Source organism: Lissotriton helveticus, chromosome 3_1, assembly GCF_964261635.1.
Source record: "Lissotriton helveticus chromosome 3_1, aLisHel1.1, whole genome shotgun sequence".
NCBI classification, from domain to species: Eukaryota; Metazoa; Chordata; class Amphibia; order Caudata; family Salamandridae; genus Lissotriton; species Lissotriton helveticus.
In genome coordinates this window covers 1,202,176,386-1,202,194,213 of record NC_136061.1, presented here as the reverse complement: position 1 = coordinate 1,202,194,213, position 17,828 = coordinate 1,202,176,386, and the positions used below count along the sequence as shown (strand labels likewise).

At 45.0% G+C, this 17,828-nt stretch overlaps 1 protein-coding gene across 1 annotated transcript in view; it reads left to right on the top strand.

The window, feature by feature from the left end:
• Nucleotides 1-1,114: 1,114 nt before the first annotated feature.
• The window catches only part of LOC144824225 (interleukin-18-like), a 75,297-nt gene continuing 58,583 nt past the window's right edge, over nt 1,115-17,828 (top strand). The window contains exon 1 of the mRNA XM_078683373.1: nt 1,115-1,142. Coding sequence (XP_078539499.1) covers nt 1,115-1,142 — 28 coding nt within the window. The remainder of the gene's footprint in view (nt 1,143-17,828) is intronic.

The window sequence follows — 17,828 nt, the reverse complement described above, 5'->3', positions numbered from 1 at the left end:
GAGCAGACCCAGCAGTGAAGACGCGGGAGTCGGGACGTGGGAAAGGTAAGTTTTTATATATATATTTGTAATTATTTAACTCCCCCCCTCCCCGCGCCCCCCTTCCCCTGCCCATCAGTGAGCCATGCCAGGCGCGACTGCCCAGAAGTGTACTGAATGTCCACTATTTATACCTGCTGCCAGTCTTTGCATGGGGGACGTTTCCTATGCTACCCCCTCCCATCTCATTCTGGAAAGTTCCTTCCTTCTCTTGCCACTGCTGCAAGAAGTCTGGGGTGAAAAAGCCTAGAGTCAGGTTCCTTTGTGTGTGTGCTGGAGGCAGCCCTTTGAAGTATAAGTGGGCAGGGAACAGCTCTTTCCCCAGCCATCCTTATACGAGGGTCCATTCTGCCAACACCTAGTCCCCTTTTGTCTAACAGTCTAGGAGAATAAACAAAGTCTAACAGCTACGTAGACTACAGTTATGTGACCTAGAACACTGGCAACAAATGGTTAGGATATGAAAATGACAACCTTCCAAAAGTGGCATTTTCAGAACCGTTACTTAAAATCAAACTTTACCATACCAGACAGTTTTAAATTACAATTCCTTTGAAACCACACTTGACACCCCTGTCTGTTCCAAATCCAATTGGAGAGATAGGCGTTATAGTAGTAAAAAACGAATTTATGAGCTTTTCGATACGAAGACATGTAACACTTAAAAACACAGGTTTGACTTTTTAATTACAATGTACCATGGGCAGTTTAAAGCCTACCTTAGGAGTGACTGATATCTATTAAAAGGAAGGTTCAGGACTGGCTAAAGGTGTATTTTGCCAGGTCGAATTGGCAGTTTAAAATTTCAAAACTGCACTACAGGCTGCAGTGGCAGGCCTGAGACATGTTTAAAGGGCTACTTTAATGGGTGGCACAAGGAATGCTGCAGGCCCACAAGTAGCATTTAATTAACAGGCATAGGTACATGCAGTTCCATATACTAGGGACTTACAAGGAAATTCAATGTGCCAATCAGATACAGGCCAATTTTACCATAATGTTAGACAAAGTCTTTGTGCCAACAATAACTAATTAAAAAACAGGCAGGGTGAAGGCAAAATAATTGGATGTGACCATGCAGAGGATGCCAGGTCCAACAGAAGGTGAGTCAATATATGAGCCACACAAACAGGGAGAGATGCAATGACTAGTTTTCGACGAATATGGTGCAACAAGCCTTTTCGAAAATGTGCCTAAGACTATAGCTCACAGTGTTTGGTTTGTCAGAGAAGCAACATGGAAAAAATAACTGTGGTCAAGATGAATCAAGTCCCTTTAGTTTATGGCCCATTTTTGAGTTTTCAGATTGATTTCATAGAGATGCCACCTTGAGGAGGATACAGATAATGTGCTGACAGTGTTCTGGATGTTTTTCAAGATTCGTGGCTGCCTATGTAGCGTGCATGTCTGACCCTACGACGGTGGCAAACTGATGCTCATAGTACTGAAGCTGCGGTACAGTGTACCAATGTACATAGAGTGTGCCACTCTACTCCACTCCATGCCAGTCACAATACTCTACAGCCCTCCACTCTACTGTACTCCACTCTGCGCTATGTCATTCTATTCTGTGCCAAGGTACTTTGTGACACTCCACGTCACTCTATGCCATGCCACTCTATGCCACTCTACTCCACGCCACTCCACTCCACACCACTTTACTCTATGGCACTCCACTCTATGCCACTCCACTCCACTCTACTCTGCTGCACTCTACTGTACTCTAAGCCCCGCTACACCACTCCTTTATGCCACTGTAGTCTGCACCACTCTACTCCACTGTCCTCATCAACAGTCCGCTCTGCACCACTCCACAACACTACTCTATGCCACTCAACTCTATGCCATTCTACTTTGTGCCAATCTAGGCCAACCCGCTCTACACACTCCACTTTATGCCACTCTACTTGATGCCATGCCACTAACCTGTAGCTATGGGAAGCAGCAGCCACACTGCTCAACAATATGGCTAATAGACAATGGAAATCCAAACGCTTTTGCATAGGTAAGACCTATTGACTTTGTCAATGCTTGTTAGTAATTTGCATGGGACCTAGTTTTTGTTCAGTGTATCCGAGTTTGGGAAAGACACGTAGCTGTTTCAAATGCTACAAGCAATAATTATGCGATAAGGAGCTCGGATACAGAGGAGGAATATGAATTTGAGAAGGAGGTTAGATGTTTGAATGATAGCCAGTGATAAGAGGATGTGTGTTAACGCGGGATTTCTGGTCTATGGTTATAAATCCAGATCCCAAATCAAGTCGAATGAATCGTTGGTATCTGTCATTGAGTAAAAGGCAATCCACTACTAGGTTAATCAATTAAGAACTTAAACCACTCTAAAGAACCACTGACTACAAATAAGTTTAAAGATTTATTGTAAAGCCAAAAGTATCTGAAGATACAAACATCTCAGAATAAGATTCAAAAGATATACAGGTATCAATATAAAAAGAAATTCTCTGAATGCTCTTAGTCGGCAAAAGGAAATTATCAAAAATATCTCAAATACCATGAGTGTTGCAAGAATCGCTATGAGTTGCAACTTAAGAGTAATTTACAGAAAGGAAAAGTTCAGATTAGTCTGTCCCTACACTAGACTAAGTGGCATCCCTACTTAACAAGATCTTTACCTAAAAAGGTGTCAGCAGTGGTGACTTCCAAAGAAGGTCACGCACTTCTCTTAGTCTTCTTGATGAATCACTCTCTTGCAGTAAAACTATCTGCCTACCCATCCACTCTCTTAGGCTCCCCAGATCATCTGCTCTACCTCCTCCCCGGGGTGCTGTCCCTAATACAAAATCACATTTCTAATAGGAACGCCCCTAGAGACGCCCCTCGCGTGGTATCGGTTCTGGCGGTAAATTCCATGCTGGTGCTCCTCTGGACCCTTCGTTAAAGTTGACCTTGCTTCCCAGGCTTCTTCTCCGCTGGTCGGTACCCCCCAGGAAATTCCTGAAGCCTCCTCCAGGCCTGTGCCAGGCGTCTCTGAAGAAAGCCCATTCATCACCAAACTGATTAGGGCTCCTCGCACCTGCAAATAGACATTTCTACTGTGGGCCCCAAATTCCGGCCTCCACCATATCTTTAAGTCGTAAACTATGTCTTCGTTTGTGCTCTGTACGACCTCTCCTTAACGAGCACATGCAGATCAAAGAAACGACTTTATCTATTCAGGCCTACTAAATTACATGAAACAGGCCTCTGCACTCTGCACATTTAATTTCTTTGTTTAAACAGTATTCTAACTAACACACATTACTATAATGCAACACATCTATATAAACATATATTTCAATTCTATGATTAATAATACTTTGCAGAAAAATGACATTAGTATCCAAGTTACTTAAAAGTGTAGCAGCATCTTTCGTTTCTTGTGAAATGCCATGTGGCCTACACATTTCCATGGTTTGCAGAGTTACATTTCTTTTTCACACAGTCACATAACGTGAGGTTTCACATCATCCTAACATCTCTACACTAGTTTTCACACTTATATATGTATCCCTATTCTAGTTAAATACTCTTAAGTATTTCCACTCTATGAGTATAACACTCTTGTGCAATCTATATTTAGACTAATACTACGTGCTTGTAAATATGGTGCACTTATACATTTTTCGGATTTGCGCTCTCTCAATCCCCCCTTTGATGACTTCCAGTAGTCATCATCATCGCAACACCCTCATTTAGGTATAGATTGTCAAACTGAAGTCGTTGCAATATTCCCTCGTTTCATCTCTTCTAGAGCCCTCAGACTCCTGTATTGATTCTCCTGCATCGCAGCTAATCTTCTCCCCTGTTCTCGCATGGATTTCTGCAACCTGTTTGCCCTATACCATTGGTACAGTCGCACCAATCCCCACAAAGTGATTACACAAATCACTATTATGATGATAGGTTTCAGTATGTATCAAACGAAACCCTTTCCCAGGTTGGCAAACCAACCTCCAACCTTTCCCATTCCTTGTCCTACTTTTCCCCACACATTTACCTGCGCCAAATCCTCAACCTCACGATGAATTGAAGTAATGTTTTGTATGTACTTCTCTAGAGACTTTGAATTGTCTGGAATGTAAGTGCAACATTCCTGGACCTTCAAAGCCTTACAGACTCCGCCCTCTTTGGCTAACAGAACGTCTAGAGCAAGTCGATTCTGAAGAACCATTGCCCTTATCGATTGCATCTCTCCCTCTACCAGCATTAAAGATCTAGCAGTACTGGCAGATAATCTATCTACGACTGTCGCCAATCTTCTAATTTTGATGTCATTCAGTATTAACCCTAAAAGAGGAAATGCAGCTCCAAATATGTCTCCAATTACTTCAGAGCTTGCATCTCTCCTTCCTCTTGCTTGAGCTCCTCCCTTTTTGGACTCTAATTCTTCAGCATGATATATTTTCGGGAAGACAATCGCCAAATAACATGATCCATACCAATTATCTGGTAGTTTCACATATGCATTTCTTCCACAAACAAAATATACATTGGGGATCACCTGCATCTCTTTCAAGAAGTCTTTGGAGTAATACTCCAACTGGAAAGCATGTTCACAACTGACTTCTCCCACGAACACATTCTCGTAATAGGTTTGACCCCTATGTGTCCCTTTCTTTTCTCGATCTAATGCTATTGGACCACTGCTACCCTTGCTTTTGTGTGCTCTTTCTTCTTCAGTCCAATCTGTTTTCCATTGACCTGAAGCCTTTAGAGTCTTTTGTCTCCTGTATCGACTATCCACCTGCCCTATAAACTTTTTCTCAATTTCTGACACGGAACAAGTCAAATGATTCCTTCGGGCATGTGAAGTGTCTAATGTTCTCCATGGTAGGAAACATTTCTGTAATCTGTCTTCACTCTTGTAATAATCCCACTTATTGAGATGTTTATAATTTGGCACCTCTGGCAACACAGAATCGAAGTTCGAGAAGTAATACTCGAACCCATCCCGTTCATAAAATATGCTCAGCAACAAACTACATGTGATTCCATAAGTCAATGGAAGATGATGGTACCTGATGCCCTCATCTACAGAGGCTGGTAATTGCATACAGACGTAGCAATTCTTCGCCTCCATGACATCAACGTATTCATATAGCAATTTAGCATAAGCATTTGACTTAAAATTCCCCTGGGATTCATCTGTGTGTAATCTCTTAACCTCAGCATCTAACAAAGCCTTCTCCTTCTCTGTGTTAACTCTACTTTGTACAGCAGTAGTAGGCCTCTGTGTCGATACTCTTTTAGCTTCTTCTCTTGCTTTTGCTTCGTTTTCATGTCCCACTACATATGATATAGTAACTACTAAAACTATAAGAAAAATCACTACCACTAAAAGTGTGCCTACTATGCATTTTGCCCTGCGGTTCGGGTTGCCAGCCTCCATGATCTCAAAACAGTGTAGCTCTGGTTTTCGTTCTCAGCCAAAGTCTCTTACTGGACTCCAATGTCTCGTTTCTTTGCACAATGTCTCTCTTTGAGTCCACACCTGGAAGCTGATAATTCCCTCCGCAAGAACAGTCTTTGAGTTCTGTAGCAATAGACAGCCCTAGCCCTTCTCCATCCACTAAAATGGAAGTCCCTAATTTCTTTCTTTTTCCACTCGGCGCTAGGTTATCTTTCAATCGGTATTTACAAAGTTCTTTACAAAGTCTTTAATAGTCCGAGATTATGCGTGTTCCAAGAATTTCCACCACTCGCTCAAATATTTCCATACGAAGAAGGATTCCCTCGAGTATTGGACACCTTAAACAGCAACACGGAAATTCAACTGTCTCTAAGATCAATTTTCTTATTCCGCTCAAGAGAGGAGGATAGACGATGTTGAGTGTCAGCAGTCTTTCGACCTCCACTCCTGGTACCAGGAACTTTACTTCCACTGTGATGATTGGGTCAATTCTGGTCAGGGTCACTTCCCTCACCCTCCCAGTTCTGCGTCCCTCGGACATCTGCAGCGAGGTAGGTCCACTCAGGAGTAGCGTATCTTCTGCAAGGCACTCGCACCCTCCTTGATCTTCTCGGACCTTCCTGTTCCTGCTCTTGTGCACTTTCTTCTGGATCTGAATCTTCGGATATAGGAGCAAGAGTTCTTTCTGAAGTCAGCTTTAAGTTCGGCCTTTGTTTTCTTTCGGGCCAACTAACTTCTCCACGTCTTGTTCTCCTACTTCTTGTCCTCACACTCAGTTCTTGATCACTCTGGTACTGGTCTGTGTCTGAGTCGTAGTCACAACAACTTTCTCCTTCAGTGGCAACTTCAGTTTCACTGCCGTCCTGCCTTTCTTCTTCTCGATCTGTTGCACTCCCAACTTCTTCAGACACCCCCACAGCTTGACTGATCCCCTCTTGTGATTCTTCTTCCACAATTGGATTTTCGTCTGTGAGAGGAGCCGTTTCTTCCAGGGGTGCTGGAACTTTTCGAGTATGGGATGCGTGGATCCAATTAGGCAGTCCTCCGCACTTCACGGCAGTGTTCGTTACTAAGATTACTTGATAGGGTCCCTTCCAGCGCACGTCTAAACAATTCTTCCGGACGTGCTTCTTCACCAGGACCCAATCTCCTGGGCACAGGTCGTGGCATAAATTTCTTGAAGACGGAACTTCTGCAGCCTGTACCTGAAGAGACACAGAATGAATGGCGTCAGACAACCCTTTGCAATAATCCAGGATCAGGTCATCTGTAATGTTCAACAATGCCGCAGTTGGGACAGAAGGAAGTCTCATTGCCCTCCCCATCAACACCTCGTGTGGAGAGTGACCTGTCCTCCTGTCGGGTGTGCTGCGCATACTCATAAGGACTAAAGGAAGAGCATCAGGCCAACTCAAGGAAGTTGATGAGCATACTTTAGCTAATCGACATTTCAGTGTCCCGTTTATCTGCTCCACGATACCTGAGGCCTCTGGTCGATAGCTACAATGCAATTTCTGATCAATGTTCAATGCAGAGCAAAGCATCTTCACAATTTCGCTGTTAAAATGAGTTCCTCTGTCCGATTCCAGAGAGGCAGGCACCCCGAAGCGCGGTATCAACTCTCTAAGCAACAACTTTGCTACTGTGAGTGTATCGCACCTGCGTGTAGGGTATGCTTCAACCCATCTGGAAAATATGCAAACAATCACCAGAACATACCTAAGGCGGTTGACTTTTGGCATCTCAATAAAATCCAATTGCATTCTGTTGAAAGGCCCCCCAGACCTCCCAATGTGACTCAGTGTAACTGGTGTTCTTTTCCCTATGTTCAACTGCTGACAAGTAACGCATCGTTTACACACTGCTTCTGCTGCAATCCTAAACTTAGGGCAATACCAAGTTTGCCTGAATACCCTCAGCATGGCATCCCTTCCCAAATGTACTGGACCATGTATCTGTCGTGCCATTGGACTCGCCAACTCCTCAGGTAGCACTGCCCTTCCATCTGCTGAAACCCAAAAATCCATTTCGCTTCTCACACAACCTGCTGTTTCCCATGCCCGTTTCTCTGATTCAGGTGCATTTTCTTGCATTACTCTTAAATCCTCCCAAGTGTCTACTGTTTCTAACATCATATTCAGTTCTGTCTTCTCCTGAGCCCCATCTATTTCCACCTCCGTGAAAGAATATCCATGCTCAGCACAGTAACGGGCAACTTCATCTGCATATCTATTTCCTTGTGACACAAAATCTGTGTTTTTTGTATGTGCTGCACACTTTACAATGGCAATTTCGGCTGGACCCTGTAATGCTTCCAACAACAGCCGCACAAATTCTCCATTTCGAATTGGCGAACCAGAGGAGGTCATATAACCTCTCTGAGACCACAACTGCCCGAAATCATGAACAACACCGAAACCATATTGGCTATCAGTATATATGGTGACTCTATTTTTATTACCTGCTATACAGGCTCGGGTTAATGCAATGATTTCTGCTACCTGTGCGGAGTGTACTCCTTCCAGGCAAGCGGCTTCCACAACTCCAGTAATGGTGCAAACAGCATAAGCTGCTCCCAACCGACCAGTATCGTCTCTTAAGCATGAGCCATCAACAAAGTAAATTTCATCAGGGTCGATCAATGGCTCATCCACAATATCTGGTCTGGGCTTCGTGCATAGTTCAGTCACATCAAGGCAATCGTGATCTTCACATTCTTCGCCTTCTATATCATTGGGAAGTGGCATCACCGTAGCAGGATTCAAGACAGAGCACCTCTTAAGGGTCACGTTCTCAGCAGCAAGAATAACTTGCTCATAGCGCGTGAGCCTACTATTGGTCAAGTGCTGTTTCTTGGTCATTAACAATTCCACAGAATGAGGTACATACACCACTAACTGGTGTCCCATCACTATGCTTTCACAACGCTCAATGCTGACACCTGTTGCAGCAACGGATTTGAGACATCCGGGCAACGCTGCGGCTACCGGATCTAATGTAGCCGAAAAATATGCAACTGGTCTACGGCCATTTCCATGAACTTGCACCAGAACTGACAAAGCACATCCCTCTCTCTCACAGCAGTAAAGTGAAAATGATTTTTCATATTCTGGCATCCCTAGAGCCGGAGCACGACATAAGTCATCTCTCAACTGTAGGAACGCCATCAAGCACTCATTGTCCCATGGTACCGGATCACTCACTTCCTTGCGCGTCAGTTTCTGTAAGGGTTTTGCTTTCAGTGAAAAGTTAGCTATCCACTGTCGGCAATAACCAACCATTCCTAGAAACATCCTGACTTCTCTCTGCGTCGTAGGCGCACTTATTTTCATTATCGCCTCTATTCTGTCTGGTGACACCTTGCGCTTTCCTTTTTCCAACCTGTGACCCAAGTACTGTACTTCTGTCAGACAGTACTGCAACTTGCTCAGAGATATCTTATGTCCATTTTCAGCTAAATGATTCAGTAGGGCGATGGAATCTGTCTTACACGCTTCCTCTGTTTCTGACGCAACAAGTAGGTCGTCTATGTACTGGACCAGAACCGAGTTCTGTGGCAGTACTAGACTTTCAAGATTCTTCTTCAACAGCTGGTTGAAGATTGAAGGGCTATCTGTGAACCCCTGTGGGATTCTACACCATGTTAAGACGCGATCTTCCATTTTAAAGGCGAAAAGGTACTGGCTTTCTTCATCTAATGGGATTGAAAAGAAGGCCTGACAAAGATCTATCACTGTGAACCACTCAGCTTGGAATGGTATCTGAAACAGTATCACTGATGGATTCGGTACCACTGGACAACATGAAACAACTATCTCATTGATTTTTCGAAGATCTTGAACTATTCTGAACTTCCCACTAGGTTTCTGCAAACCCATAATCGGGGAGTTGCATGGACTACCCACGATTTCCTTCAGAATACCCTGTTGGACCATAGAATCGATCACAGGTTTTATTCATGCAATCGTCTCTTGGGACAGTTTGTATTGAGGCGTTCTTGGATAATCGACATTTGGTTTCACCATGATCTTCACTGGCTCTACCCCTTTGACCAATCCTATTTCTTCTCCTGTAAAATCCCATACTTCTGATGATACTGCCTCGCGGAAGTCCCAAGGAAGTTCCTCCAAGGTCAGAGTAGGATACAGTTCTATGCATGTTCTTGAATTAACAACTTTAAAAGTCGCATCATCGTCTGTAGTCTGCACCTCCACTCCCTGAGGCGTGCAGTATATGGTGCAATTCAATTTGCACAATAAGTCCCTTCCTAACAGACACACAGGACTAGAATCACATACTACAAACTGATGTTCATTCATGTAGTTTCCGATTCTCACTGACACTGGTTCTGTCAAAGGGCTAGTCATTCTTTTGTTTGCGACTCCAACCACCTGAATTGTTTCCCCCGACATTGGTAGATCAGGAACCACTGCAGATCTCAGAGTTGATCGAGTAGCTCCAGTATCCACCAAGAATGTTGTGGGACACCCTGCTACCTCTGCCTCAACAAATGGCCCTCTCTGATCCACTTCTAGAACTGCCCCGAGGGTACAGTCCTCTTCTTTGCTTACACGTTGTCCCGTCAAAGGGTCAATGTAGTAACATCTTTCTTCATCTATGAAAAGAGGCATTTGTCTAAAGACCTTTCCCCCTGTCGCAATCTTTGGTGGCTGCGGAAACTGAGCTCGTGGAGCCGAAGTCCCCCCTTTGGCCACCTTGTTCTTTGGCACTGTCACCCCTTGAACTGGAACCTCTTGAGCTTCCTCCTCTACCTCTAATTCTCCGTTTTCAGGGTTATAGGGACACTTGCGTCTCCAATGTCCCACCTGGTGACACTGATGGCACTTTGTCGTCTTCTTCAATGTGGCAAAGTCTATTCTAGGTCTCGAGTTATCCTCACTGTCCTTATTCTGATTACTCGATTTCCGTCCCATTGTCCCCTGTTGCTGCTGTCCGCCCTTTCCAGCTGACTGCATCTGCACTACCATTAGTTTTTGCTTTAGCTTCTTTGACTTATAATCTATTTCATCACTACAGTACCTCGCATACCTCAAAATCTCATCCAGTGGTCTGTTCTGCCAGCAAATTAAATGTTGCTGAATCATTAAACAAATATCAGGTCTCAACCCCAAAACGAAATTTGATACAAACTGTCCTATCTCTTTGGGGTCCATTACATTGAGTCCACTGTATTGTTTGAAAGTTTTCAGCAATCTCTCATAAAACTCATGAACTGTCTCCTTGGGTTCCTGTCTTGTTCGGTCTATTTTTACCCAATCTATGTCTTGTGGTGGCACCTTATCTTTCAGCCAAGTTATTACCCTTTCATACTTTTGCATTACAATTTCAGACGGTCCATTTGTAGCAGCATTCCTTTCTGGTTCTACCGTTGGCCACTCGACACTAGTCTTGCATGCTGTCCACAAATCTCCTGGGACCACAATGTCAAACAAGGTGTTCAAATCAATCCACAATACCTTTGAGATTTTCACAAACCTTTCTACCTGCTTGTACCACTCAACAAGATTGTCCCTCAACTACGGAAATGAGTTGGTAAATGCAGCTAAATCTCCTCTACTCTAGGGCACATGTACGTAATTCCCATTCGATATTTCTCTCAAAGGAAATGCCTCCATCTGCATTACCCTTCCTTCCGGAGACATCACACTCGTGCTCCGCCTGACAGTGCCCCTTTTTGCCCACCTCTCTTCCCATTTGTCCAGATCTCTCCACACTCTTATTCCTGATATCAGCTCTCTTATATGTGTTTTCAATCCAGTTGTCCTTTTTTCATCTAAATCCTGATCTGAATATTGTAACCTATGGTTACTCTGTAGCGTCTTTGTTCTGGACAAATCTACCGTATACTTGTCTGCCAGTTCAGACAGTTTCTCATGAATTGCTCTCGCCTTTCGGGTAATATCTTTTGCTATAAACAACAACTCATCTTGTTCGTACAAATCAATCCTTTCTAAGGCCAACGTACCATCTATGATCTCATCCACATCTGATTTTAAGCTGGTAACATCGAGTCTTTTGGCCTTCACTGCAGCTTTCAATATGCTAGCTCAAGGGGGTCCATTCACATCTCTCCCCTCCCAGCTCCGAGTCCTACGTCTGGGCTCAGGCGAGTTACGGGGAGTCCTCCCATGCTCCCACCCCTCCAGGTCCCATGCAGTTCCGTCCTCTCTGGGTGGATGATGAAACACTCCATTGGGCCTCATGGTCCTACATTCCCCATCCTGCCTGGTTTCTCTGGGTGCATGGCTAGACATTCCATTACTCCCCCTTTCCCCACAGTTTGCCTGTGATCTCTGACTACTCGATGTATGGCGAGATCTTTCACTGTTCCCTCTACTCCAGTGCTGTACATCCTCTCCAAGTGCGTGATGAGCGCACCTAAACCTATCTCTGTATGCTAGTACCATTTGGTCTCCACCCTTTTCAAAGAGATGAGACATCTCTTCACACTCTGTGCTTCTACCATTTCGCTCCTGCTGGTCCCTATCATCCATAGGACGTATAACTCCTCTGTTCTCCTGACCTTGACCCTCACGCTCCTGACTGCTTTCGCTAGCCCCGTAGTGAGATACCGTCCCGTTGCCTCGACTTCCCCATTCAGCTTCTGCTCTTGACCTGTTGCTCGGTGCTTCCGTGGACCCATCCCATTCTCTCAAGTCAGCTCTTAACTCTTTAAAGGATTTCGGCCGTGGTCCCCTTAGGTCCATCGGTCCTCTTTGACCCTCCTGTCCTGTTGTGGGACCCACTGCTGATCGAATGGGGTGTTCCACGTTACCGATCCTGGCAATTGCCTCCAGGCATTTGTCGTGTTGTTCCTCCTTTCCATCTCAACCCTTTCTCTGTCTAACCGTATCTGTTCTTCCTCTCTCTCTCTCTCGGGGTTGTAAATCGATACTATAGGGCCTATGGTGACGGGTACTTGTAGAGCGTCTGGCAATCCATAAGACTCAACCTTCTCAGTAGTTGGTGTCTTCTGTACCACAAACCTTCCGACTACACTCTGTGCTGTACTATGTTGAGGTGTCTCCTCGCCTTTGGTAGGTGTCAATTCTGATATAGGAAGTGGTACATACCCCTCTATGTCAGCCCCCCTTTCCCTTGCGAGTCCTCTACTTTCAATCCCCCCAACTCTCGGAGGCGGTCTATCTATCAGCAATCTATTTATCAAATTGTCCTCTGACTCGCTCTCCTCATCCTCTTCCATGAGGCTCTTTTCTCCTGCCACCTCTCTCACTGTGTACAACTTATCCACCTCAATAGCCTGTACCCTCCATCTTTTGGCGTCCGCATCCCATTGGGCATCCCGCACTGCCCTTACTGATCTCTTCAACCTTTCTTGGCGCCTGTTCAGATTTCTATCGTGTGCCGCCCTAATCCACGCGTTAAGGGCCTCAAACTGTGTTGGCCTAGGCGAAGGATTCAATGAGGACATAATTGCTTTCAGCCGATGTAACGCCTCTAACCTGAACGTTCCATACCTAGGAAACGTCAGTTCCTCATTCCCTTCCGAAATCTTGCTCCAATCACTAATCCACAGAATAGTATGCAACCCAACATTTGTTGCCATATAGTAAGCTGGTGTACCCTCTGGCGGTGCCTCTTCCCCGTAAAAGAGTCACTTCTTTTTCTCTTAAAAATCCCTTTCAAACATTTAAAGCACTTCATGATTCCTATTTTTCTTCGCGTTTGTTTACTTCCTGATGACACTCCACCAATCTCAGCGCTGTTCTCGCTAACTGGCCTATCAGAGCGCGGCTTCTCGCCGACGTCACACCAACCGCTCAATCAGAGCGCGGCTCTAGCCGACGTCACACCAACCGCCCAATCAGAGCGCGGCTCTCGCTGACGTCTCTCGTCCCCCTTTGCAGCAGTTCCCCTCCTTTCTCAGCTCGTCTCCGCGGTCATGCATGCGTCCCACTCATACTCTGAAAAATGATTACTTCCGTCCAAGCGATCACGTTTCTTGACTGTACGCCCACAGTCTACCTGTAATTGTCACCTTAACCAACGAAATGACTTTCTATTTACGTCCAGACAAACACCTTCTCTGATAGGTTACTTACACACAGTAACTTTCGACCAGCGTCCGTTACACACTCACTCTTACACTCCCCCTATCTCGGTCCTGCGGCGGTCAATGGTACCTCATGACCTCCTTACTCTGGTCGACAACTACTCTGGATGTTCGATACACCCAAAACCACTTAAGCTCTACCCTGAACTTAAGATTTTCCACCAGTTCACCCGTTTACCAGGTTTACCAGTACCAGGTTGCGCGCGCTCACAACCCTCTCTCAATCACACTACAGGCATTCAACTCCGCAAGACATTACAATACAGATACAACACAAAACACCGCAATCTGTTCACGCATGACCCTTGTTATACTCACTCTCCTCCGACACTGCTGCTTCTCTCGCACCGTCAGCACCTTCTTCGGTACTCGATTCTTCCGCTGCTCATCTCTCGATGTCTAGGGGCCTTGGGGTAAGCTAACCTAGTCTAGATTACCTTCCTCAAGAAGATAACCATCCTACCTGCTACCAACTGTTAACGCGGGATTTCTGGTCTATGGTTATAAATGCAGATCCCAAATCAAGTCGAATGAATTGTTGGTATCTGTCTTGAGTAAAAGGCAATCCACTACTAGGTTAATCAATTAAGAACTTAAACCACTCTAAAGAACCACTGACTACAAATAAGTTTAAAGATTTATTATAAAGCCAAAAGTATCTGAAGATACAAACATCTCAGAATAAGATTCAAAAGATATACAGGTATCAATATAAAAAGAAATTCTCTGAATGCTCTTAGTCGGCAAAAGGAAATTATCAAAAATATCTCAAATACCATGAGTGTTGTAAGAATCGCTATGAGTTGCAACTTAAGAGTAATTTACAGAAAGGAAAAGTTCAGATTAGTCTGTCCCTACACTAGACTAAGTGGCATCCCTACTTAACAAAATCTTTACCTAAAAAGGTGTCAGCAGTGGTGACTTCCAAAGAAGGTCACGCACTTCTCTTAGTCTTCTTGATGAATCACTCTCTTGCAGTAAAACTATCTGCCTACCCATCCACTCTCTTAGGCTCCCCAGATCATCTGCTCTACCTCCTCCCCGGGGTGCTGTCCCTAATACAAAATCACATTTCTAATAGGAACGCCCCTAGAGACGCCCCTCACGTGGTATCGGTTCTGGCGGTAAATTCCATGCTGGTGCTCCTCTGGACCCTTCGTTAAAGTTGACCTTGCTTCCCAGGCTTCTTCTCCGCTGGTCGGTACCCCCCAGGAAATTCCTGAAGCCTCCTCCAGGCCTGTGCCAGGCGTCTCTGAACAAAGCCCATTCATCACCAAACTGATTAGGGCTCCTCGCACCTGCAAATAGACATTTCTACTGTGGGCCTCAAATTCCGGCCTCCACCATATCTTTAAGTCGTAAACTATGTCTTCGTTTGTGCTCTGTACGACCTCTCCTTAACGAGCACATGCAGATCAAAGAAACGACTTTATCTATTCAGGCCTACTAAATTACATGAAACAGGCCTCTGCACTCTGCACATTTAATTTCTTTGTTTAAACAGTATTCTAACTAACACACATTACTATAATGCAACACATCTATATAAACATATATTTCAATTCTATGATTAATAATACTTTGCCGAAAAATGACATTAGTATCCAAGTTACTTAAAAGTGTAGCAGCATCTTTCGTTTCTTGTGAAATGCCATGTGGCCTACACATTTCCATGGTTTGCAGAGTTACATTTCTTTTTCACACAGTCACATAACGTGAGGTTTCACATCATCCTAACATCTCTACACTAGTTTTCACACTTATATATGTATCCCTATTCTAGTTAAACACTCTTAAGTATTTCCACTCTATGAGTATAACACTCTTGTGCAATCTATATTTAGACTAATACTACATGCTTGTAAATATGGTGGACTTATACATTTTTCGGATTTGCGCTCTCTCATGTGCAATCAGTGCCAAAATGAGGAAAATGTGTACGCTTGGGCCGCAATTGCAAAAACAAACCTAAACCGGCTCAGTCTTCCTTATGTCATGTGAACAAATTAACTCAGCTCTCTTAATACATGCTTTAAATTCAGTGACTAATAATTAAGGATATTGGCAGAGCTCAGCTTTGGATGCATGAGAAGACTGGTAAAGAAGATATTATCTTCTCCTTCTGGAATTTGCAAGTTTTGTTCAAAGTTGCACCTGCAATAGAAAGAATGCCTGTGTTATTAAGTGTACCAGGAAGCATTTGTTATCCGTATAATGAATGCCAAACTTTTTGTCTTGTCTGAGAACTGAACCACTGGGTAATTTCCATTTTTGAAGGTGGGTATATCTATCTGTGTCTAGAGTTTTTGTCAGTGGCGGCTTGCACAGGTAACGCTGTGGGCAGTGAGGCAGGGCCGGAACAAATGGGGGGGGTTCATAAAGTTCGACATACAGCGAGCGCAAGGTAAGTGGTTTTTATTTTTATCTTTCCCATCGTATGTTGAACTCCATTACCCCCACCCACGCCCGCCTCACGGCCCCACAGCATTACCTGTGCCCAGCGGCCACTGGTTTTGTCAGACATTTGCTGGAATTCCAGGCGCTCTTATGCTCTTATGCCATTCAGATGAATAATACCTTGTTGTCGAAGCGATCCTGCTTATAAACTTTATTTAATATTAGGGTGTTGATAGCACATTGCTCCCAAAATTAGGGACATGTTCCAACCCTTGACAGAATAGCTGTCATGGTGTCTTGGCGGGCACTGCAGTAAACATATCAACTGTTTACCAAAACTCTTAGGTCATGATGAATAAAATCCCCAAAGTTTCATTGGCAGAAAGAAAGCATAAGCAATTGACATAAAAAGGTGTTAAGCGGTAATTGCAAACACAACAATGATGGACAGAATGTGGATCAATGTCACACATTCACCCCAGTCCAAAGATCTGGGCCCAAATCCATTGTTTTTCCACTCCACACCACCCTGGGTTAGACAATGGCGATATGCAAATCAGCGCTGACCCTGTGCCCCATGGGAACAGTCCAGTCCGAACTACAAAAGCCATGTCCTTCCCAGAACGGAATAAAGCATCCGAGGACCGGCCCGGTTTCGAGGTAACACCTCTCATCAGCCCCAAAGATCTGGGCCCAAATCCATCGTTTTTCCACTCCACAGGGCACAGGGTCAGCGCTGATTTGCATATCGCCATTGTCTAACCCAGGGTGGTGTGGAGTGGAAAAACGATGGATTTGGGCCCAGATCTTTGGACTGGGGTGAATGTGTGACATTGATCCACATTCTGTCCATTGTGTTTGCAATTACCGCTCTAAGTGTACTGGGGATGCTCAGACGTGAGTCCCAGGCACTCCACACCACTGGAGTCAAGCTAGCCGGGCTGATGAGAGGTGTTACCTCGAAACCGGGCCGGTCCTCGGATGCTTTATTCCGTTCTGGGAAGGACATGGCTTTTGTAGTTCGGACTGGACTGTTCCCATGGGGCACAGGGTCAGCGCAGGGTCTTTGGACTGGGATGAATGTGTGACATTGATCCACATTCTGTCCATCACTGTTGTGTTTGCAATTACCGCTCTAAGTGTACTGGGGATGCTCAGACGTGAGTCCCAGGCACTCCACACCACTGGAATCAAGCTAGCCGGGCTGATGAGAGGTGTTACCTCGAAACCGGGCCGGTCCTCGGATGCTTGTTTCCGTTCTGGGAAGGACATGGCTTTTGTAGTTCGGACTGGACTGTTCCCATGGGGCACAGGGTCAGCGCTGATTTGCATATCGCCATTGTCTAACCCAGGGTGGTGTGGAGTGGAAAAACGATGGATTTGGGCCCAGATCTTTGGACTGGGGTGAATGTGTGACATTGATCCACATTCTGTCCATCACTGTTGTGTTTGCAATTACCGCTCTAAGTGTACTGGGGATGCTCAGACGTGAGTCCCAGGCACTCCACACCACTGGAATCAAGCTAGCCGGGCTGATGAGAGGTGTTACCTCGAAACCGGGCCGGTCCTCGGATGCTTGTTTCCGTTCTGGGAAGGACATGGCTTTTGTAGTTCGGACTGGACTGTTCCCATGGGGCACAGGGTCAGCGCTGATTTGCATATCGCCATTGTCTAACCCAGGGTGGTGTGGAGTGGAAAAACGATGGATTTGGGCCCAGATCTTTGGACTGGGGTGAATGTGTGACATTGATCCACATTCTGTCCATCACTGTTGTGTTTGCAATTACCGCTCTAAGTGTACTGGGGATGCTCAGACGTGAGTCCCAGGCACTCCACACCACTGGAATCAAGCTAGCCGGGCTGATGAGAGGTGTTACCTCGAAA